The sequence below is a fragment of the Chelmon rostratus genome, chromosome 5 (genome assembly GCF_017976325.1).
Source record: "Chelmon rostratus isolate fCheRos1 chromosome 5, fCheRos1.pri, whole genome shotgun sequence".
Taxonomy (NCBI): Eukaryota; Metazoa; Chordata; class Actinopteri; order Chaetodontiformes; family Chaetodontidae; genus Chelmon; species Chelmon rostratus.
In genome coordinates this window covers 1,886,946-1,911,998 of record NC_055662.1, presented here as the reverse complement: position 1 = coordinate 1,911,998, position 25,053 = coordinate 1,886,946, and the positions used below count along the sequence as shown (strand labels likewise).

At 40.6% G+C, this 25,053-nt stretch overlaps 1 protein-coding gene across 2 annotated transcripts; it reads left to right on the top strand.

Moving 5' to 3' along the window:
* The first annotated feature begins 4,526 nt into the window (after positions 1-4,526).
* Positions 4,527-14,424, top strand: lhx2b (LIM homeobox 2b). Of its 2 annotated transcripts, none has more exons than XM_041937479.1 (5): positions 4,527-4,709; positions 6,194-6,396; positions 7,299-7,669; positions 10,820-11,025; positions 14,134-14,424. In XM_041937479.1, the coding sequence occupies exons 1-5, from the start codon at positions 4,527-4,529 to the stop codon at positions 14,422-14,424; spliced, it is 1,254 nt and encodes a 417-aa protein (XP_041793413.1). The 2 variants fall into 2 exon arrangements, with proteins under 2 accessions (XP_041793413.1, XP_041793412.1); XM_041937478.1 differs by having other exon boundaries at positions 7,299-7,691; positions 10,827-11,025.
* The last annotated feature ends 10,629 nt before the right edge of the window (positions 14,425-25,053 follow it).

The following is a 25,053-nucleotide window of genomic DNA, read 5'->3' as shown; positions in this document are numbered from 1 at the left end:
CTCACACACGAGGGCATATGCTTTCCACAAAGTATTTAAGTTAGCTGCTCACACTGTTAGCTTATTAGTTCCACAGTGGTTATTAGGATTAGTGCACTGCAAAGTCGCTGTTGTTGCCTTTACCCAATTAAACAACATCGTTATAATACCATGAGCGTGATATCAGGCCATATTTTCAATAGTGTTTCTGTTAAATATCGTGTTTGTCAGTCAAAGCTGACATGAGGGAGTACTTCTGTTGTGTCACATCAGTCCGTTTCACTGTCCTCAAACTGTGTTTTCAGAATCAGAATGAGAATCTGAATCAGCTTTAGCACACAAAGGTTTTCTCTTCAGTTTTTCCCACTGCTCTCAGCGTACTTACCCCAGGAACATAAGAGCTAGACCTCAGTCACCTTGACTTAGATAAGAGGAAAGTTTTGGAGAAAATTGAATGTTCTTTGCATTTTTCACATTAAAGTGGGCAAAACTACATTTTGTTTTTATTATGAGTCCTCAGTAATCAAAAAAATACTGGCTGACGAAGATAAAATCCTAAATGTAACTTTATATTGTGAGTGGAGCTACTTTTTTTTGTCTTTGTTGGAGCACTTACTAAGAATTAACGGGTTTTATGAAAGGGAATGAAGGGAATTCGATTTCTAAAAGAAAAAAAAAATATTTGGTAGATATGTAGTACTCTGATTTCAGTCATTAAAATGCTTTTAGGCCAGCAAATGAATAAATTGGTCCTTCTTTAACAGAAGTCATGGCAGTGTGGAGAGGCATTTGAAAAAGCATTAAGACCTGCACATCTGGAAATAAAACCTGCAGAAAATAAACTTAACGCATAAAAATAAAATACCTGAGAGATTTCTTCACATTTATTTAAAAATCATATAAACATCCGATATTGCCCTGAAACAGTCCTGTGCATTGATTTGTGACACCATCCACAATGTCCTGCACCACCAGAGATAATGAAGTGATCGTTACCATGATGAGAACAGTATGACAGAATCTCTGATTGTGGGCAAATTTATATCATTTCACAGCACATAACATCATATAGTCCAAACATGAGCCATACTGCAACATTGGAAAGTAAAATATCAAATCCCTGCCTTCGACTATTATTTGAACAACAATTTCAGTAATAGCAAAATATAGTATAATCAGAATCATTTGCTTAGAAAAAAAGCCCATAGAGTAGTCCTCACCTCTAACTCCATCATTAGTATGTGTTTAACAATGATAAGACCTCTGAAATGGATGCTGAATCATTTCAATCTGAAATCTGTACAGCACATAAGCTGGTGCGAGGGTAGTTTGAACCTTTATATAAGGAGATATTCAACTGTTTTATGCTGAAAATCTCAGTGAGGTTGCCTTTTTGTAATATACTGTATGTCACGGTGAGTGGGAACAAACTGATGGAAGTGTGTGTGAAGCATAAATAATGCTTCCCTGACAAAACTGATGACTGGTGTTGGTGATGGTTTGCCTTTTTATTCTCTTTCTTGCATCTTTTTATCTCCCAGCATTAAAAATGTGAGTCTACTGCCCCCATGTTAAAAAAAGAAAAGTGTGTGTGTGCGTGTGTGTGCGCGCGTATGCTTGAGAGAGAGAGAGAGAGAGAGAGAGAGAGAGAGAGAGAAACAGGATGTGTTGGGTGAACTGTAATTAATTCAGTTTTACCTTTTTAAATAAATGTACCATAGATGAATTAAATATTGGACTATTTCCACGAGCGCAGCTCTGTCTTAACACGCTTGATACTGTTGTTAATTATCGTCTTGTGAGTTTTCTCCTCCTCTGCTGTGAATATTGTGAACGCACATTACTGAGAATATTCCAACATATTGGCCATACCCCGGCCTGCATTTGCATAAATCAGCTCTTAATTCCGTGTAAACGTGTTCTTCTTCTTCTTAATGCTGAGAGGTGACTTAAATCAAATGAGAGAAACAAGCCAGTCTGCCTCTCCTGATACAAATACATACAAACTGATATTTTTTCCTTAATCTTACTACCTAATATCATATTTCATACACGCCCGCAGACATGCTCGCTGGCGCTATGTTTAATGTATAAACCCAGCCTTATAGCAGATAGAAAACGCAGGTGATAAATATGCATGTATTCAATTAAGGGTATTACAGAGGAGCTGATTTGCATAAGGATTTAGGAGCTTAACATCATATTTGTGCTATAAAACTTCACAATAGCCTAAACGCGAGCAGTTACGCGCGGGAGGGGGTAGAACAGGTATTTTTTTTTTTTTAAAGGAAAAGAAAATATCACGAAAACAGAACATTTTAAATTCGGATTAAGCGCATAAAATATTGTTCTTATATATAAAAAGCCGGGAGGATGAATGGTGGATGAATTTCATTTTTTAATCATTTCACTAACTGCTTGAATTGACTTCAGTTCCAAACAACAAAAGCCGGAGCGGTGATGTGATAACGTGTAATTTTCTCCCACACCGCTGTAACCACCGTCTTTTGTGCAAGATCAAACCTATCCTCCGGTCCTCAAACACGTCCTCTGATGACGAAGTCCACTTTCCCCCTCCCAATTAAGAGCAGAGAGCTAATTAGAATGAGCAGATCCGGGATCAGCTGAGCCGCACGCTGCAGCCCCCGCTGCTGAAGCGAACTGCTCGCCCTGCCTGTGGTGGAAACAGCAGACTGAACAGCCTCCATCGAATGACGGAGCGGCGTTCAGGAGCTGGAGCGCTTTCTAGGAAATAAAGAGAGCTAAATTGAACCAACAAACGATGAAGATGAAGGATGCTGAAATGTAGAGGTGACACCCAGTGGTGCCTAAATGATCTGAATGTAGGTCTATTAACGCCGAGTTAAACAAGCCCTCTCATGCTGTGTTTAAACACACTTCCTCCTCTGTTCACTGAAGCTCTCATTCATTTGAGGAGCTTCATGTTTTCCTTGATTTGGTTTTAATATCTCTGGAGAAAGGTGACACTGGCTTTTCGATCTTGCAATAGTATTTAATAGTATTTTCTTTAGGTAAATGAAGCTTTTTTCATGAGTTGTGAGTCACACCTTCCACATGCAGTTTAGGCCAAATGTGAGCTTTCAAAAATGAGCGCGCTCATGTTTTGGTTTCCTGGTTCAATTGTTTTGAATTTGTTTCTTGTCAGAAAATAAAAGAAAGATTGATTTGAAATGAAACCCTGTGCGGTTCCTCATTTCAGGGCTGACATGGGAGACCTCGTGCAGTTCTGCCCACCCCTGCAGGTCCTGCGCTGAGCCCTTTGGTGCCATGAAGCGGCTGTGCGCAGCAGAAGTGCTGCTGCGTGGAGCCCTCTCTGCGCGTCACTTGAGTAAAGGTCCCAGCAGACCTCCTCAGTGCGCACAGACAGACGGACACCTCCAACACCTCAGAGGACTGAAACTCTCCTGCTCCGACTCTTCTTGTCTTTCTTTAAGACCGACCCTGAGAACTGCGGCTCCGGACAGGCAGGCAGGGGGACGGCGGCCGGTGGTCCGTGCGTAACGGAGGCAGAGGGTCTGCTGCTTTTTCAGACCGGTCGGTAAAAGTATAGCCGAACAGTTCGGTGACGGTGGAACAGCCAATGAACACAAATGGTGCGTCGTGACGCAACAGGGCCCCGTTGATAAGGAGCGGAGAGTCCAACCGGGACCTGAGAAGGAGGAACGGCGGTTTTGGGGGGCCAGCAAACACTCGCCTATCATCAGTCAACGTAAAGCCAACTCCTCCTCTTCTGCTGTTACGCACATGTATGCAGCCTCCTTGGCAAAAGACAAAACATTAACTAAACAGACCACAGTGAGGGAAAACTGCTTCTCCCGGACGGCCGGCGGGATTTTAAAGCAGAGGCTGTATTTTTCTGTTTTTCCCTGCAAAGCAAAAGTAGTTTGAGCGACAGAAATCAGCTGCTGCAAGCATCAACTTGGACTGTTGAACCTGGAGGAGGGGAGGGAGCCTTTCTCACAGACTCCCTGTCAGCTTTTTTTGGACATATCTCTTCTTGTTCGTTCTGACTGTGTGATGCAGTAGCACACTGCTGCCCAGCATTGCCACTGCCAGTTGCACAGAGTTACTTTTTGTTCTGCGCAAAAGGAGGAGAATTTTCCCAATGCCTCGCAGACTGCCGAAATCCTGAAATATTACTCCCGGCAAGGAGGAGGCATCGGTGCTGAGACCCGTGCAGCGGGGCTTTCATAGTTGGTACGTTTATTCACCGTAAATGGGAAAGAAAATGTAGACAGAGTAATTGGCGAAAAACACAGAAATCACATCACACCTGAGAGAAAAAGAAATTCCAGTAAGAGAAGCGGTTATTTATGAATTAATCATAGCTTATTAATAATGAGAGCTGCAGAGATTCGGATGACGGTTTCCATTGGCAGATGAGACGTAGTGTGGAGAACACGTGTCCAATTTTTCCCTCATATTTTTTCCTCCGTGATCTGGATTTCTCACTTGTCACGGCAAGAAAGGAAAATCTAAAAAAGCGAGAATTTTGAGTGGCATTATTGCGCACGGTTTTGCTTCTGATGGACATCTTGGCTTGCAGATCCGAAGAGAACAGTTATAATATCCTCCCCTCTGCGGCAACGATGCTATTCCATGGCCTCCCTGGAGGCGACGTGCACGGTGTGGTGGAAGAAATGGACCGGAGAGGAAAGAGCGAGTCAGCAGCCATCAGCTCAGCCATCGATATGGGGGAATCAGAGACGGTAGGAGAGATTCATTTAGCCCTCATGGCTTGTTAGAGCAGGCAGCATGGCAGCTTGGAAACATGTGACAGTGGCTGCACTCTTACAGCTCCGAGCACTTTGATTCAGCTCAACACTTTTGACTTCCAATTCAGACAGAGAAACTATCCAGCTAACGTCCCAGCTTATTACCGACTTGTTTTTCAGAGCCTCTCAGGCCGGCAAACTTCCTCCAAGAGGCCTCAACACTGTGAATTCTGCAGCCACAAATCTAAAACTTAGTTCAGCTTTCAGCTAAACGGACCCACAGCTGAACAAGCTGCACAATAATTCGCGAAATAAAACGAATACATACGCTGCTAAAATTCAACAGTTTATTTCTTTCATAAATGCGCCTTTTATGGTGCGTTCAAACACTCGTCAAACCTGGGCAATTCAGCGCATATTCAAGCTATGATTCTGAATGGTTCCCAAACAAAAAGAAGACATTTCCCCCCCCCCCACACACAGGTAAATTAACTCAAATATTATCAGTAAAACCAGCCGCAAGTTTTAATCCTCGTCTGAAACACGACAAGCATCGTGAGATTCTCTTTTTATTTTCTATTTTCTGAACACTTATCGCAGCTCCATAAAAATACAGAAATCTAATGATTGCAAAGTTCCCGAAAAATTCTTCAATGTGCTGGCACGAAAATAAAACAAGAGAAGACTCACATAGAAAATATGCATTTCTATTTAACTATTTACAAATAGTTTGTGGGTAAGTGGGTCTATTTTGCAGGCCTCTCGAAAAATAACATTTAATGACAGTCCTGCTTCATGTTATCGTATTTTAGCATTTTTATTTTCATGAGACAACGCAGATAACACTGATGTCCACCACCAACAATAACTCCATAATAAGAATAATTCCAGACGCATGGACACAGCGTGTTAATGCGTTTAAACGGCAGCTTCATGTTAAATTGCTTTGTCTTTATTTTTCTGCTGCTCCAGGCTTGCACTATCAGAAATATTAGAATAATGGCCTAATCGTTCCTTATATAGCGTCCTGTAGCAGTAGAATTCACATTATGCACAGCAGTATATTTATAGCCTTCACTTTCCTTTACTGAAAAAAAAAAAAATCTATATATATTCCCAAAATGTTTTGGACTTCTCACACTACGCTTTTAAACAGGAGTTTTTATTGTCCTTTTCTTACTGAATTATTGAAGCCACTGTTGTATTTTAACGTTAATTGATTTTGATGAGACAAAAATACTTCTTGAAACTCCTGCAAAATTTCTTAATAATATTTCAATAATGGCTGTGGCTCTCTCTCCATGATCCTTTTATAATATTCTTAAAACACAGCGAACAGACGAGTCCTCCGACTATCTGGGGCTACAGTGTTTTCTTTCCTCTCCCATGTTAGCATGTGTTAATGTTAGGCTGTCAGGATGCGGTAGAGAATCATTTTTCTGACCCGTGTCCTCGTGCCTCTCTCTGCTGACCCGCAGTCCATGCCGTGCATGACCAGCGAGCGCGTGGCTCTGTGCGCGGGCTGCGGCAGGAAGATCGCGGACCGCTACTACCTGCTGGCCGTGGACAAGCAGTGGCACATGCGCTGCCTCAAGTGCTGCGAGTGCAAACTCAACCTGGAGTCTGAGCTCACCTGCTTCAGCAAGGACGGGAGCATCTTCTGCAAGGAGGACTACTACAGGTAGGAGGGCGCACAGGGCCTGGACCCCCACAGTCCACCACAGAGTGTCCGGGTCAAGCCGGTGTTCAGGATTTTCTGTGACTGCAGTTGGGATTCGCACAGCTAAACACAGCAGGCCTGGCTATGTGCTTGGAGTTCTGGTAATTGCTATTTGTGAAGATGAACAGTCTTAAAGTTAAAGTATCACCGCAGATAGTCTGGATGGGAGATTTTAAAATAACCTTAATCTAACAAAACGTCAATAAAATTGTTTTTTTTTATTTATTCATTTTTTGGTTCTAAAAATTCAGCTTTATTTTATATATATATAAAAAAAACATGACTTATTCATTATGTTTTTCTCGAAGCTTCTGTCCTGATAATGTCTGCGTAAAATCGGATTCTGACATTTTGCCCTTGTGACACTTAATATTTTGTGACCTAATCTATATTTTAGTGTTTTTATGCCTGATAGTTCCAGTACATTCACGTGCTTCCCTTAACAAGGCACTATACAGGAAGAGGTGAGAAAGAAAGGAAGAAACAAACAAAGAAAAAAGAAAGAAAGAAAAAAGAAAAAAACGAAAGCAAGAAAATTGACACAGAAGCTTTGGGAGCTGGTTAAAAACAAATTACTATTCAGTTATAAGTTCAGTTAATATATTCAAATTCCAGGTCAGGTTTTATTCTATAGTTCTATCTATAGTTCATTAAATATCAACATGGGCTGTCCGACTTTAAGGTTAATGTGAGTTAGGCTGCTCAGTGCGCAGGGAAATGTTTAATGTTTAAAGTGCTTTAAAGTTGTGGTGTTTGCATCACAGTTAGTTTTTTCCGGCCTGTCCCGCACTCACACGCCCCCCCACCCCCGGCCTGCAAGGCTCCGTGTCCAGCCGCTGATGAGGTTTCTGTGTTGTCCGCAGAAGATTTTCGGTGCAGAGATGCGCTAGGTGCCACTTGGGAATCTCAGCCTCGGAGATGGTGATGCGGGCCCGGGACCTGGTCTACCACCTCAACTGCTTCACGTGCACCACCTGCAGCAAGATGCTCACCACCGGGGACCACTTTGGCATGAAGGACAGTCTGGTGTACTGTCGGTTGCACTTTGAGACTCTCATCCAGGGAGAATATCAGACACATTTTAACCACGCGGACGTAGTCCCGCACAAAGGCCTGGGCCCGGCCAACACGCTCGGACTATCCTACTTCAACGGCGTGGGGACAGTGCAGAAAGGCCGGCCCAGGAAGAGGAAAAGCCCCGGGCCCGGAGCCGAGCTGGCGGCTTATAACGCAGGTAAGAAGGACGTTTCAAGCACGTGCGAAAACAAGGATGTTCAATTATTGACAGCGATGTTGTGCTTAATAAAAGATGGACTAAGTTAACAAAAAGAAATAGTGCTTTTATAAAACGCAAATAATTAACCTCATGTTCCCCGCTTGATCCTGCTTTGAAGATGATTTTATCTCCAAAATAATTATTTGAGAAAAAAAAAAAAAAAAAAAAAAAAAAAACCAGCCACACAGCTGATCCAAACAGACAGGCGTCATTAATGGAAAGTCTTCTTTAACATTCCCAGAGGGGCTGCTGTCCTCGGCTATACCTTTATCTTAACTTTACCACAGAAACTGTGCAGTATTTTTATATATTTTTATATCCCCTGTCGTTTAATATTCCTCTATTTCTATATGGATTTTACAGTGGGTGCTAAATATTGAGTTTATAGTGACCTCGTTGCACCGCTTTGTGCTTTCTCTAAAGTCCCTGTAATCTTCCTGGTAGTTACTGTCGTTGTGTTTATGATCATTTGGTTATTATGTGCACTTTGTGGTGTTTGTGTCTGTGTAGGCTCTCTCACATTATGACAGCTGGTATCATCCCCATTGAGCTAACAGTTTCTATCAGAAATACCAGCAGCATGCTCATGTTGAGGCCAAACAGTGTGCATGAAGAAGCCTGAATACCACCTCACTAAATCAGCACTACAGTGGGAGGTTTGTCAATAAAGTCGGGCCTCTAGCATCATTTTGGAAAGTGAATACATTTAGGCCATAGTTACACTGAGCTGAAAACAACTTCAAGCTTGAATGTGTGGATTGAACTTTTCATACAGCCTCATAGAAATTTCATTAGGATCTAACTGTTCAGAACAAAAACATGCATGTAGCCATGATCTTTTTAAATGATACTCTCTAAAGAAATCACTTTTTTAATACTTAGTGGTTCTCAGTCATGTTTCGGTTTAGTCAATCTGTTATTTTAAAAAAATGAACTTTTTTTCTCACATGTCCTCTTTGGGGTATAAAAAGAAAAGTTTTTTGATGTTCCGGCTTTTGCTTTCACCCTTTTCCACTTGTCAGGCTCCATAGACATCTACAAACCCACCCGCCCCCCCAACCACACACACACACACACACCAAACACTACTGGAGCCTTTTTGCATTGGGACCGGGCCAAACTGGGTGTGTACCAGAAAGATCAATGTGATTTGATGAGTTAGTCACTGGAAGAGAGAGCAGGGAATACAAGAACTTCATAGAGCAGAACTATCTGGCTGGAATCTCATTTTTTTAATGCTTCAACTTTAGTTAATTAACCTTTCAACTGTAAACATAAAAATGAAGTTGATGACAAAAAAAAAAGAAAAAACAAAACACATCAGTATCGAAGACGAGTCACAGACACAGTAACACAATGAGTTTTTCTGGTGTGATTTTACATCTCTCCGTTTTGCTGATTCTCATTTAACTCAACCTTTTAACTGTTCAGTCAGTTAAGTTTAAATAAGCTGCAGCTAGTAAAAACAATTACATTCCCCCTAGTTTCCAATACAAATGAGCTTCTTTCCTTTTATTCTCCAGCTGGATCAAGTGATTCTCTTTTTGAGAGAAGAAGTATTGCTTTCTTTATTTTAGGATCCTGACACTTTTTTTTAATCAGTGAAATTCATGATACAAGTGAGGCTGTTCTAAAAACAATTCAAATGATTTCACCTATGGACTTCATGGATTAGTGATGCTTTAAAAAAATAAACTTTCTGAGATTTTTAGGAACATGTGAATTAATCATGAAGATAAAAGGAGGAAAGGAATCTTAAGTTCTGAAGAACATGATATTCCAGCTTTTTTCTTTGTGGGTATTTAGTAAATAAACGGAGGAACTTGAATTTGAAGCACAATCAGGAGGAGAGTGAAGAGGCAGTGCGCCCTCTTCTGTTTACAGCCGGAAACAACATCCAAACTTCACCTGAACAATCACATGGGAACATGTGGCGACCTGGATCAGCCTGCAGCTCTGAGATGGCACTAACGCTGTGAATGAGATGTTCTAGATGAGGATGAGGAGGCAAGCAGGAAACGGGCTGCTTTTTATTAAAATGCTGCAGCATATGCTTTGGACAGAAAGCAGCATTTGTTCTGCCTGGTGTGTATGGGCTAATTAAGTGAAGTGTTATTCTGATGGTTTTCACTCACTTCATATTCATCATTTGCAGCGTTCTGATATTGAACACGAACTGTTATGCATGCAGCAACACTTTGAATGTTGCCAAGAAATTTCCAGGCTGGGATGAATATATGTGTGTTGTTGTTTCTGTGTGTGTGTGTCTGCACGCATGGTTGTGTGCGTGTTTGTGTTGTTGTTGTGTGTGTGTGTGTGTGTGTGCGTTTGTGTGTGTGTGTGTGTGTGTGTGTGTGTGTGTGTGCGTGTGTGTGTGCGTGTGTGTTTGCTGTAGCCAGGCTAGCACCTCCTCCCAGTAAAGACAGACATGTAGATGGGGGCAGACAGAGGAGGTGCAGAGAGGATGATCTGCAGCTGGAACAAACAGCTGTCAGGCAACAGTGTCTCTTGGATCAGATCGATTGTAAGATTTAAATGAAGAAAAAGAATGGAGATTGGCGCTACATCATTTTTACAAGAAGTTTAAAAGCTAGATGGACAAAAAGAAAAAAATATTGAAAATTGCTAAAATTAATTTGTAACAACAAAATTTCAGCCTAAATTAAACATTCCAAATTCTTTCTTTCTTTATTAATGTCCTAAATATTTGCATTGTCTACCTTTCTCGCTCATGCATTGTTCCACATGAGTCTGGGCCTCATGTGGGGTTGCTTGACATGCATTTCTTGATTTTCTTGGGAGATAATTGATTTTTCTTAGATGTGTTAAAATAAATACGCTTAATAGATTTAAAATGCAGAATATAATTTCTATACAATGCATTGGAGCTGCTTCTGTGCTCTTAAAAATCAAATGCTCTTCGATTCATGGGGTCATGAGGAGTTTGGTACCTAAAAGTGGGGTCGGAAAAAGAAGGAAGAACCCTACAACGTGCGATGCCAATCACAAGTAAAGGCCTGAAGGAATCAAACTGATGATGATTAGTGATTGGATCAGAGTTTCCTCTGTCTGACCAGTTATTCTCTTCTTTTCCCTGCTGGCCCGCAGCGCTGAGCTGTAATGAGAACGACGGCGAGTCCATGGACCGGGACTCCCAGTACAGCTCCAGTCAGAAGACCAAGCGCATGCGGACATCCTTCAAGCACCACCAGCTTAGGACCATGAAGTCCTACTTCGCCATCAACCACAACCCGGACGCCAAGGACCTCAAGCAGCTCGCTCAGAAGACCGGCCTCACCAAGCGGGTCTTACAGGTAACCACAGCAGCCTTTCTCTTCAGATGAGTCCATAGTTTCCATTGCTCAGGGGAGAAGGGTGCAAATGCCAACAGGGGTGAAGGAATTTCACTTGTTTCCAATGCAAATCAGCCTGCTTCCAAGTGTAAAATATATGAAGTGAGGTTTTCCTGAAGGAAGCCAAATCAGCTGCTTTATTTTACGATAGTGCTGTTTTTCATTCCAGTGAAATTCTTGGAAGACTTTCAGGAAACTGCAAACAAGCTGAACTATATCAGGAATGGATTTTCTTGCATTCTTTTCTTTCCTTTTTGTTTTTCTCTTTCAAATACAAAAAAAAATCAAAAAATAAGAAATTAATTTGAAAGAGCTGCCTTGAAAAGTATAGTTTCTAATTTCCTCTAGAAAAAACTGACTGTCTTGTCAATATGTTTCAAATGAATTCAAAATGACCTGGGAATGAAAAGAAAGCCGTAAACACCAAAATGTAATCTATTTCAGCAGATGATGTGATGTTATAGTGAGGTCTGAGGAATGAAGAACACAAAGCTCTGTAGTACACATGAAGAAAGGGAAAGCATAACGGCGCGTTTGATTTCCACAAAAGACGACAGCAAATTATCTGGGGGACTGAGAAGAAGAAAAATGAGACAAAAAGGTTTCTGAATCAAAATTTTTCTGAGAAGGAAAAAAAATCATCCCGCTGCTTTAATTAACGCTCGCAGAAAACAAAGCAGTCGTTTTGCTTTGATGCGTTCGAGTTTTCATGCCTGTTATTCCAGCAGCGCTTCTCCCTCCGCCTGTTTCCCATGGCTCTGTCATGATTCCATTGCTAACGCCTTCCTCACTGACTACATCTCAGATACTGCTTTCTATTTCTGAAAAAAAGAGCAAAGATTAAGTGTAAAAAACTTTAAATTCAAATATGAAAATAAAATAACATCAAGAGCATTGAGAAACAGGATGTTGGTTCCAAAATTTTGGTGCAGGGTTTACGGGGTCCTCGACAAAATGACAATTCACTGCTATTTCAAATCTAAGAATAATGACTGAAATCATAGCTGCTTTTCTTAAGAACAGCATAGACAGGTACATCATTATCTTTCCACAGCATCAACAAAAACAGAGAGCCAAGGCTTTTTATTTTCATGTGCAGACATAAAAGAGAAGGTCTGATCTTTCTGTGGCCGAGCCTGCCTTTTTCTCAGTGACTAGCCAGAAAAAGAGGAGACTTTTCTAACTTTTGTACTCAGTAGAAGAGAACCCTGGCTTTGTATTTGTAAGTGCTCTTTTATCCTTGACTCCAGTCTGAGCATCTGCAAACAGACTTTAAACAGACGAGGAGATGCTCACTGGTGTGTGCTCTTAACTGACAAACAGCAAAAGGGTGGAGGGGGTTTAGGGGGGCTAAGGTTGTGGCGCTGGAGATAATGTGGCTTGCCTTGGGTTTTGTTACGTCAAAATGTTTCAAGGATCTCATCAGTATTTATTTTCATTTTGCATATTTCTGCTCATTTGTTGCAAAATTCCAAACCTTCCAAGTCATATGACTGTTTTTCCTCATGTGCTACAGCCTTGGTTTAAGGCCTGGCTAGGTTTAATCACAAAAATGTCTTGGTGTGGGTTGGAGAAACATCCTGATTTGGGTTAAAATAAAAGCAGACACATTTGAAATGTCACAGTCTTATAGTTGATTGAGTTGATTTGGCCAACTTGTTTGCAAGCAGTTGATGGATTATTTGTATATCTAGAATAAACAGAGCAACATTAGCTTCATTCAAAGTTGTGCTTCTGGTGACTTGAAGAACGTGGGTCCACTCCTCGCTCTACTTTGTTTATAACTCCGGTTTGGTCTCCACCAACCCCTGAGAAAAACAACTGTCGCTTTAGCAGCTCCACTATGTTCACTGACAAGTTGCTAGCTTTGTCTGTCTGCTGTTTGGCGCTGGACAGGTAGTACACAGTGTGTTTATCAGAGCTTTTTTATTGAGAACGACTCTGATGGGAGCAGTGGAAGTATACCAATGCAGTAAAGTTACAAGTCAGAAAACCAAAACACTGAGATAAAAGATGCTAAAAGGTAGATTTGAGGGGGGTTTGGCTGATTTTCTGCAGGTTCATCAGTACGAGTGACATAACACACAGCCGTTTGAGCCGTTGTTCATGTAATAATATTGAGAACAGTCTCAGCTATCTTTACCTTACAACAAACCACAAATCACGTCTGCTTTTATTAGTGTCACTTGTGACTTGTGTGTGTGCGGTGATGCAGTTGTAAGTGCGGACTGAGTTGAAAAGCCTGCAGTGTATTAGCATTCTGCAAAAACGAGCAAGAATAAAAGCAGGCGTGATGTTCTGTGTGTTCATTGTGACAAATTGCATTTCTGGAAAAAACCTGATTTCCATAAAGAGAGTTAAATCTGTATGGAAATGAAATCAATGCATTTCGGGTAGAAACTCTAATGCTTTAGAAAATGTGCTTTCAAGTATTTAAATGATTCAAAGTTACGAATATGCAAAAGCGCAAGTGTGGTCATTTAACCAACAAGGAGGTAGAGCGGTGGTATGTGTGAGTTGTGGACTTGCTTAAAGGGAAAATGTTTAAAAGCGTTTAACCCTCAGTACAATGGATGTGAGTGGAATGTTATTTGAGCACTGAAAAATGACTAATCTCTATCTATAATTCAGCACCAACACATCTTTTCAGAGACGCGTCCTGGTTCCTCTTCTTAATCCACAGACCTTGCAGTGGACAGTTATCATTGGAAATGAGAGAAATAATCCCTGTGAGTGACCCTGTGGGTTATCAAGAGCAGCAGGGACACTTTTTCATAGCTGTGAGCTCCACAACTGTGACAGTCTCTAAAACATATTCCAAAACCAGGACAAATAAAACAGGAACCAGCTGCAACAGGGGCAAGTAAAAAAAAAAAAAAAAACAGGTTTCTGGGAATTGTGGGTGAATAAACCCTTTAAGCATTTAGTTTGTATGTTTGTTGAGCGACTGTGAGCTTAACACAGCGTCAGAAACATTTTGAGAAATGTTGTGGCTATCATGAAGTGTGGAAACCTGCGGTCCAGAGCTCCATTTGATTTGGGATTTATTTTGTCATTTTATCTCCACAGGTCTGGTTTCAAAATGCTCGGGCCAAGTTCCGGAGGAACCTGCTGCGGCAGGAGAGCACTGGGGTGGACAAGGCGTCCGACGGCTCCACGCTGCAAGGCGGGACACCGTCGGGCCCGGCCTCCGAGATCTCCAACGCCTCCATGAGCCCCTCCAGCACCCCCACCACCCTCACAGACTTGACCAACCCCACCATGCCCACTGTGACCTCCGTGCTTACCTCGGTGCCGGGTGGCATGGACGTCCACGAGTGTCGGAGCCCGTCGCAGACCACGCTGACTAGCCTCTTCTGATGGCCGGAGCCCCTCGCCGCAGCCTCATCCCTACCCCCTCACCTCTTCTCCACTCTCCTGGATCTAAAACTGAGCACTGTTGACTCCCTTGGACATTAAACGGATTAGTAAAGAGAAGGTAAAGGAAACATTAAAAAAAAAAAAAAAGATTTCATGTCGCTCTGAGCCCATTAGAGACTATTTCCATCGTGAGGCGGCCCAGCCTTACAGATGGAGCCGTTGTTGTTATTTTGATGTTGTTGTCTTGTCGAGAACTGAGGAGACTTGATTTGCATTTTTAAATGTTTACAGAAAGAGACTGCGGGGAAAAAAAACTGCTTAATTTTTGGAAATTCTTTTTTTCCAGCACAGTATTTATGTTGTTGTACAAGAGTCACTGTTAGAAGGATTGTAAAAAATTCTTTTTTGAAAATCTGAGATTAAACACAGGTTACAATATCCTGCGACTGCCGTGTGCCTTACAGTCCATTTTATCTTAACTGCTGTGGTCAGAAATCCACCATGATCAGAAATCACAAATGGTTTGACTCAGAGGAGAGCGGAGGGGTAATGACCTGTTTTGTTTGTATGTGTGTATATGTGTATGTGTGTGTGTGTGTGTGTGTGTGTGTGTGTGTGTCTCATCATGTTCTTAGCCTTTTTTTTTTTTTTTTACCAACGTCCGCACTTTGTCAAGAACAGGATTAACGCAGAGCCAAAATGTTTAAGCACCAGTTTTCAATTCTTTTAGTTAGATAACAACAGTCCCCATCACAACATTTCAGATACATCACACAAATCTTTTAACATAGTCGTGAATAGTGTCAAACTCCAAGGGAAAAAAACAACCCATGAAGTATTTGGAAATAATTCCTGATGTGATTTGAACTACATGTAGGAAATGTAATTTACTCTTTTTGAAGAAATATTTTTCAGTGAGAACAAGCACATTCTCTCTGTATTTTGTATTTTTCTCTCTGTATGATGCTGATGAGGCTATGGATCTTAGCCGTAAGGTAAGCCAAAAATAATGCAATATACTGCTTTAGTTTGCATAAAAACATATCCTATTAAAATCAGCCAAACCTTAATGGTTGTTTCCTGCTCATAGAAAATGTCAGTTTAGACCGGTGACATCATCTGAAACATTTTCTTCTGAAGATAGTAGGAAATATCCGCCATCAGGGTGCAATGCTATTATCTATGCCTCTCGAGAAAAGGTAGATCATTACACTGGAAATAGGTGGAATTATCGCATATTAATTAAGGTTTTCGAGGAATGCTGTGAAGGTGGATGTGTTTCTGTATGATGGAAGACGTGTGCTGTGAATGGGAGGATGAGCTGCTGGTGAGACACACTGATCAGTCCCAGATTGCTGTAATGATTCTGACTGAGCTCTTGCTGTGCTGCTTCTGCACATTCTTGTACACATCCCTGTTGTCCTCGCCTCTGTACGAAATATAAACACTACTAATTACAACACTTTCCTTTTTGAAGATAATTTGTATCTCCAAGTGCTTTTCATTGACTGATGTGTGCAGACTGGATACACACAGCGTTCATTGCTCTGATTGGTCAAAGGGTTTTGTGGTACAGTGAGCTTCTAAACCAGAGCTATGAGTGGAATTGTAGTTCAGCTATGAGAAGCTGTGGTGCACATATATAAATCCACCTTCATATATGTCAGTGCAGTCTAATCCACTCTTCACTTCCTCATGCATTTCTACTGTTCTGTTTTGCATCTTTACTTTGCATCCCCGCTCATATCCACTCACCTGCTAAATGCATGTTTGGTTTGGATAGTTCTTCCCACTTCGGTGAAGTGAAGAAGTTTGAGTGTTAATACAGAAGAGGTCTGCTAAAGGCTGACAGAGACAGATTTTTCTAACAAAAAATGATGAGATGGGCTTCCGTTCCGTCCTCCCCTTCACTTCTTTTATTCCAGGCGATATAATGCAGTGACAGTACACTAACACACCCATTGTTACATGTCTCCAGTCCACCAAAAAGCTCTGCTTTTCTGTTGTGGTTGTTTTTTCTCAATTGGTGGCATTTTTCTAAATGCTTCAAATGTGTTGTCAAATTGGTCGATATTTTGGAAGATGTTTTCTTAATTTGCTTGTGTTTTGGTTATTTGTGTGTTTTCTTTAATTAGAGTGTGTTGAGCTCTCAGCCACTGTCCAATCTGGGAAATGCAGGAAATCACTCGAAATGTAAAAGCAAAGCAGGTTTAGGAAAGCTCTTATGAAGACAACCTTTGAAATGCACAGATGATATAGATTTCTGCCACTGTAAGAAGACTGTTGATTTGATTAATCAGTCAAATATCTATCAGTGTAAGAGGATAATTGCACATACACATCCAGGTCTTCACCGGTTTTGGATATTAATCTTCATAGTCCTTATGCAGAGCTGGCCTTATCTCTGCCGGCAAGCCACACTTTAAAACTTAAAAAACAAAACAAAACAAAAACATGACATCAATTCATTATCACGCTTATTTCATATGGTGAAAAATGTCTATGTCATGCATCCCAGCAGGATGTCTGTGCATGTGCGTGCATGTGTGGGCGACTTCCTGCTTTCTGTGCATATTATATTGGATTATCTCATTTCATGAGGACTGTTACGTACGAACCGATTCCACCAAATGTGGCACTAAAAAAAAAAAAAAAAAAAATTCACTCCCCCACCACTTAAAATAAGCATCTGTGCCAAAGCTGAGAGCGATAGTAGCTGACAGCCTTCCCGAAAGTGTAATCATAAAAAATCTGTTTTCATGAGCAGCTTTTCCTCACTCTGCTGGAGCAAAATGTGTTCAATTTTCTCATGGCTCCAGCAGCGGGGACTTGAGCTGATCATAAAGGTAGGAAGATTTCCCACTTAAAACTATCACTTTACAATCCATTCCAGCTCGGAAGTTTAACAAGGAGGTGGTGAGTGGGTAGTGGAGGGCGAGGTCTGGAGAATAGCAGTCTTTACACTTTGTAAGCAAAACATGAATTATAAAAAACAGACCTTAACTTCCCCTGCCGTGCATAATTAGAAATGGTTGCACGTAAAAAAAGAAAAGAGCTCCTCGCAGCATACAGACTTGGTAATTATCTCTGAAATGGTGTGAGGAGTTTCAGCATGTGACCACTGACAACACACTCCAAGTGACAAAATCTGCTCGTCTGCTGTCCAGCGCGTTGACCACAGCTCTACAGGTCTGTCGGCGTGTTCGGTGAAAGAGAATATGAAGAGTGTGTGTGTGTGTGTGTGTGTGTGTGTGTGTGTGTTTGGAGCCCTCGCTCCAGGAAATCAATCAGGTCAAACAAACATATGGATGTCTTGGCCGAGCCTGGCTGAAACTGCATCTCTTGCGATATAAGGACAAAACATAGTTCAGGCTATAAATTATCAGTGTTGGAAAAAGCATATTTGGCCGCCTGCTTCATGTTAATGTGTGATGTGAATTTGATCCAGTAATTACAGGGAAAGGAAGAGCCTTGGCAAGCGTCACAGAGAAATAACACAACAGGCTCATAACTGAAATTTTACTGTGTGTTAATGGATGCTTATGTTTTTATTTTCATAGAAATTGTTATTCTAAGGACAATAAACTGTGTATTAAGGATTTTCCAAAGCAGATGAGGAGAGTTCAATGGCTTCACAAAACCAAGAAGTTTCAAAGACTTTCACTGTTTCAAACACTGCCTACTGCTGGTCTGTCAGTTTAGTTTGAGATAGCATGTCAGCCATCAATCCAGATTTAACCTCTGATTTTTTATTATTAAAAGCAAAATACAGATAAAGAAGAAGATGCTCCTTTCAAAGGATCATACCAGTGTTCTTGCATATTAGTATTTTGTTTCATTTCTTACTGATGCCCACTTTCTTTTTAGATTTCAGTGGGTTTTTATCTACCTTCAAGAAAGAGACAGGTTTTAATTTCCTGACTTCATGAAAATCAACATGACGAGGCTTGAGAAGTTCCATGAAGAACAAGTGTGTCGTTAAATCCCACGAAAAACTGCTAAACTGACAATAAATTGATCTACTGATTAAATGTAATTGATTGTCAGAAAATTAATCAACAGCTACACTGATCGTCGCTTAATCATTTCAGTAATTCTTCAAGCAAACAAGCCTTCCAGGCTCTTAAAATGACGATTTGATGCTTCTCTTTGTGACAGTATTTGACAGTAAATAGAATCTCTACAGGTTTTGGTTTGTTGGTTGGATAAAACAAGACATTTGAATAAGTCACATTCACCTTTGGGGAATTATAAAGGGAATTATTTCATTTAGTATTACAAAAGAACATAATTAACAGAATAATTAATAATGAAAATAATTGCTAGTTGCAGCTTTCTATTGATCCTGCTACTCCAGTGATACCTGTATTTCATAGCCTGATATATTTTATTCCTCCACTTTTGTCACAAAACTATTAAAAACACATAATTGAGTCACACTGGATGGATGGTGGGGTGGATGATGGGTCAAACAAACACAGGACTTTCACCCAGGAGGCCGGTGTTTGTGTCACATGTGATACTAAAGGTCAGCACTGACTTCTGTTAGCTTACATAACGTACTTAAACTCTGCCACACATGTATCCGTAATGTACTTATTTTATTTTTTAACCCTGACCATGATGTGCAAGGTGGCTACAGAGCTACAGATGCAGGGTTGTGTGTGATCCACTAGAAGATACCGTGTTAGCGTGACGGTTTGCCTTGCCCGCACATGAAAACACGTGTGTATGACAGTGCTGTACCAGCAGGGGGCGAAAAAAATGATAGAATAAATGCAACAAAAGTCCATCTCATTGCTTTCAGACATGAGACCAGGGTTCCAGCCTCTGAATCCCATGTTGATTCTTGTAAGGAAGTAGTTATTTTAAGCCAGACCATGATCTTTTCCTAAACCTCAACAAGTAGTTTTTGTCCATAAACCTCATCAAAGTGTGACCGTCACCGGAAATGTTGCTCACCAAGGTTAATTTTGGAAGCCTAACTGGACACTGCATATTTATTATTGCTAACTTGACCACAGAACGAGACCCTGAATGACATGCGTCGGCCCATACCTTGCCGTTGGTTCTTCATCCCAAACCATCTAATCATTGGACGGCCAGGGAGAACAACTGAGATAGATTCCTACTCCTACCCCTCCCCTTTCCCGCTACTCCTAACCCCTAACCCTCTTTTCCTAGACTAACCAAGTAGTTTTGGTGCATAAAACTAACCTCAATAGTTTCACATTGTTATCCACGTGACAATGAAAGTCATGTCGTTTTATATGTGTCGTTTTGAGAGTCACTGGCAATTGACCTAGTCAGTCTTTCAATAGAGAAGTGTTGATACTTGTTTTTAAAAATTTCTATCTTCACTGAGGAGGGTCGATTGAAAGAAAGACAATAAGAAGTTACTCTTAATTAACTGAGTAACTGGCTTGAGTTACTTGTGTACAAATTACATTATTACAAAAACTTGCCATCGTTTTGAGTTTCAGTGCATTCAGCCATATTTCCATGCATAAACTAAAAGCAGCATGATGATCATTGTAGTACATTAACTAATTTCAAGCGAGTCTCAATGATTCTTATTCCTTTGCAAAAAAATAGGTAAAATTAATGGAAACAGTGGCATCTCATAAGGGTGAACAAAACATAAATAAATAAATAAATAAATTCTAATACATTGTGATATGGCTTTGAAATGAATCTGCAGTCATGTAATTTAGGTGAAAACAAAATGTAGAGCTTTGAAGCAGTATCAGAGGTGTTTGGGACTAATGAGCCATTAAAGCTATTGTCATTACTAATCATTTCTACATTACCATGGGTTTGGACTGCATCATCTGGCCCTCCTCACTACCTGTATTTTTTCCTCACAGTCTCCTCTGTAGGATCGGGTTTATTCACCGGGGAACTGGAGCCACATTCACATTTGCATTTCAGCCATTCAGCTCGTGCACTTCTGCACAAGTGACGCACAACCACTTCCAGCTACTTACAGAATAGCAGAAGAGGCCTAAATTCCTAGATCACCAACATTACAAGCAACCAACAGTAAGTAGAGCAAGGGTCAACATCTCTCTCTCACACACACACACACACAGATATAGCTGTCCAGCCTGTCCTGATTCATGGCCTGTTCTCTCAGCCCAGCTTTCCCAGAGGACCGGGTGCCAGGCAGGCTTGGTGCCGAGGGCTTTTAGGTCTCATGTTAGATGTTTGAGCCAGAATCTACAGAGGATGCCAAATACGTTGGCCAGATGTACCACACTCACATAAAGTGGTGTGATGAAGGCTTTAATAGAGAGGGGCCCGTCTTAACAACACATGTCAGCCAATATAGAAACACTGGGCCCTGTACATTTTAATATGCAGGAACAGTACCAAGGATGTTTTTTATTTATTTATTTGTTGGTGTTTTGACTTTTTACATTTTCATTAATTTAACAAAGCATGACATAAATCATCAGCAGAAAACAAGTAAAACAATAAACACACTGAAATAGGCCAAAGCACAGCATTTTCTTAAGTTGTAGACCATTTCGAGACATCCATAAGGTGATGTCATCAACGCACCTGACAAGCTGACTGACAGGACTGAGGTTTTCTCAGGAAAGTGAGAGGTACAGCTGTGTAACATCAGAGTGATTGTGACTCGTATTCCATCCCATTTCTGTCTGACTCAGCAATACCTTAATTCTTAAGCATTTTCAAAGGAGGGAAGTAAACTAAACAATAACTGTGGCTCAGGAGGTAGGTCGGTCCTCCACTTATCAGAAGGTCGGTGGTTCAATCCTTGTTCTCAGGTAGTCTGCATGTTGAAGTGTCCTTGGGTATACTGAACCCAAAGTTGCTCTCAATGCTTTGCAATGAGCAGGTGGCCAACTACCATGGGTGAGTGCAGGCTTGTGTTGTAAAGTGCTTTGATTGGTCGGCAGGAAAGGGCTTTATAACTACCAGACCATTTAAATAACTGTTATAGCTTTGTCTACTGTTGTCATATATAAGCCTGAACACTTATTTCCAAGGCACAGGACATCTCATTCTCCCATATTTTGTAGGCATATGAAGTAACTCTTATGTATAGAGGTTAAAATGAATTGATGTTGCTTCTTTTTAACCATTTTATATTTCTCGTAGAAGGCTGCCATACTGACAGTTTAGGCCTCCAACTGTTGTTCTTCGGTTTCCAAACTTTTCTTACAGCAAAACCAAACTGATTAGATGAACAAAGAAAACAGGTCAAACCATATGTTTTGGTGAGCTGGTTATACCTCATAAGTTGTATATTTTCACACACAATATCATTTATAAACCAAACACTGTAATCAAATATATTTTTCAAAATACTGGCTTCCTTTTAGTTAATAGTTTAGAATTCAACCATATCATTTGCTGCACAATTTCATACCGACTTTCTGGAGGATGATATGTAAAGGTAATTGTTTTAATCCAGTATGTTCGTTAGTATTACCGAAAACTCCTCTGTTGATTTTCTCTGGTTCGCTACTCCAGAGAAATGTAAAAGCAAATTTTTTCATAAGACGCGAAGACGGATTGTGATGGATTTAACCCAATATAATTATGGTCAAACCTTTAATTAATCAATTCTATGTGTCTGTCTTTGCTTTCTTCAAGTATATCTGATGAAATGTGGGTCTTTACATCTCCAAATCTCAACCACATCTAAAGGATCCATAAGAAGTTTATTCAGTATTTGATCAAAAACATGCAGGGTCATCCATATTGGATCCATACAAGATCATGATGCACACCTTCTCTCCTCAAATGACTTAATTTAAAAGTGACCATCTTCCCGGGAAATCTATGCATATGGAACACAACAGAAAATTAGAATGCTTCTTGAAAAAAATTCTAGCACCTTTTGAATTGCTCTGACCATGTGAAAAATAAATTGGGCCAGGCCACTCTTTTTCTTTCTCCAACTTCACCTATCTCAGTAGAACAAGGTTCCTGCTGGCAAAAAAATCTGAGCCATGAAAACTGGCAAATGCTATTTCTTTGTTATCTATGCTAACTCATTGAATGCTAATGTGCAAACTATTTTCTTTATCAAACAAAAAACAAGTTCTCGCTTATTGTTTAGCCTGATGCACCAGTATGACAATAACAAAAGCATGAATATGGAACATAGTATGAAACCAGTGCAGTCCATTTTCCAGTGGGTACAAACTAAATCTGCAGAAATTAACTGAATATGATCAAATGAATGACATAAAATGGTGAAGCATTCTAATCAAACCTTTCATCCAGTTCTGTCTTTGTCCTATTTCCAAGACAGATTCATTTTAATATACGGTTCTGTTACAATGGGGAGGGTATAGAAACAACTCTAACCAATTCTAATGCACATTAGATCGATGATCGATGGTGTCAGAACCCCTCAACCTCTCTGCATTGTTGATGCATGGTTATCGTTCGTCACCTCTGTAAAATTTGCTGTTCACATACAGATTACCAGCTGCAAAAGCAACATTTCGTCAACCACTTCTGCTGGATGTTAGAAACATGTTAAGCCAGACATTATTTTACCCCAAAACCTCCCTGCTTGGGGGGCAGTTCTATTTAAATGTACAGGAACCTCGGGGGTGTAACTTGAGCTGAGTGCTCACAGCATTTTGTTTTAGCCAAAATCTTCACAAATCTGCAGCTGCAAAACAATTTGTCTTTTGTTCATGGTGCTTTAACACCAACATGGAGTTACAGAAGAAAGCATATGACAGATGAACCAATGATATAGTCAATCAAATAGTCACACACAAAAATGTCTAAAAACAGGCGCCACTTTTTTATACATCTGTACTAATTTGCCTAATGGTCTGTAAACCGCATGGGAAACACAGACTATAATGGGCTGAAGGGACCTTTTACTTTCTTAAAACATACAGTTGTTCCTGGGATTAACAGTTACAGGTACTCTAGGTGGAAACACAGGGGTATAGAAACGTGTACCTCTCAGTTTTCTGCTGGGACCCACCACTTGATCTCTACCTTTAAGGCAGGGATGTCAAAGTCAAAATACACAGAGGGCCAAAGAAACAGATTTGCTACAAGCCGAGGGCCGGACTGGTTCAATGTTTATTAAAACATATTTTAATGATTGCACATAGCCTATTAAACTAAGATCTAACACAATGTATATTATTTAATGATTAAATGAACAATCCAATATTCTTTTATGGCTCTGTCAGTAATTTCAAGTGTTTTCAACAGGCACAAAAACGAACTTCCTTCAAAGAAAAAAAGTCCTGTGCATTAAATGAATAAAGCAATATTTTCTTATGGCTCTGTCAGTAATTAAGGGAAAACATTTTCAACAGGCAAGTTGAGTTCAACTGAAAAATAAATCTAAATAAATAAAATAAATTTAAATACAAAAATCTAAAATACAAAAAAAAGGACACAGACAAAACAATACTTTCCTTTTTGGGGAGTGGGTAACTGAAAGTTAACATCTGTTCTGGCTGCTGATGAATAATAAAGCCAATTCAGGGGGCTACCGTTGCATTGTGGGGAATGTAGTATTGGTGCGTGCAAAACACCAGCGGGCGGCTGCGGCCAGTTCTAATACTAATCAAATATCACCCGGGGGGCCGCATATAAATCATTTGTGGGCTGCATCTGGCCTGCAGGCCTTGACTTTACCATATGTGCTTTAAGGGGTCTTGGTTTCCGTTGTCCTTTACATTGCGCAAGCCCATTCTAGATGTTCAATTCTGTCCTGCTAGAGTGCCATCACATGATTTGTCCTTCTCTCTGTCCTCTATTCCCATAATTAGTAGGTTGTCCCTCTCTACAGTGGAGGTCCAACAAGGCCATTATGAGTTTTGCATTTTCATTTGCCAAAGTTGTTGTTACATTTTCCAAATTACCAACATCGTCCTCCAGCGATTTCTGTTCTTTCTTAAGTTCTGCCATGGGAGTGTTGCAATACTACGTAGATTGTTTTATTTTGGAGGTGTTTGACATAAAATTCTTTAAGATGTCCAGTCTTTGAAATTGGTCAGCAATAATATGCAAGTCATCGAAGTTACTTGAAGCCAAAATCTCCAGAATGGTTCAATTGTCCAAAAAGCACAAACTTTGATGGCATGGCAGTGAGTGTAGCATAATGTTGGGGTTGGGGTTGAGGGTAGAGTATCTTAGTTTGGTTTAGCTTTAGGTTAATTCTGGTCATGAATTTGTTTACATTACAATACACAGAAATCCTGATAAAGTCGACCTGGTCAGCTCCGTTTCAGACGTACTGGACCAAAAGAAGTTGTTTATACAAACCAATCATGTAAATTCAAGCTGATTGGCCCCTTTCTTTCCAGATCAGATGAGGCTGCTGGATGATCCACAATTCCATTTTCATCTTTTTGAGGTTAGGTTATGCGGTCTACCCTGTCAGACAGTAGAGTGTCTGATGAACGGTGGACAAGACTGCAGCTTTTGCCCTGATCCCTCTGAGAAACCAGATTCATTTGACTGGTGTGGGGGTCGGGGTTGGAGAACTTGAATGTAATATATAATGAAAATGAGCTGGGTTCTGATTCCCTTTTCCTTGGTCATTATGTGGCCATTTAGGCCAGCTTTAGCCCCTTGCGCCTCACCCTGAGGGCCTCTCCATCTCAGGGC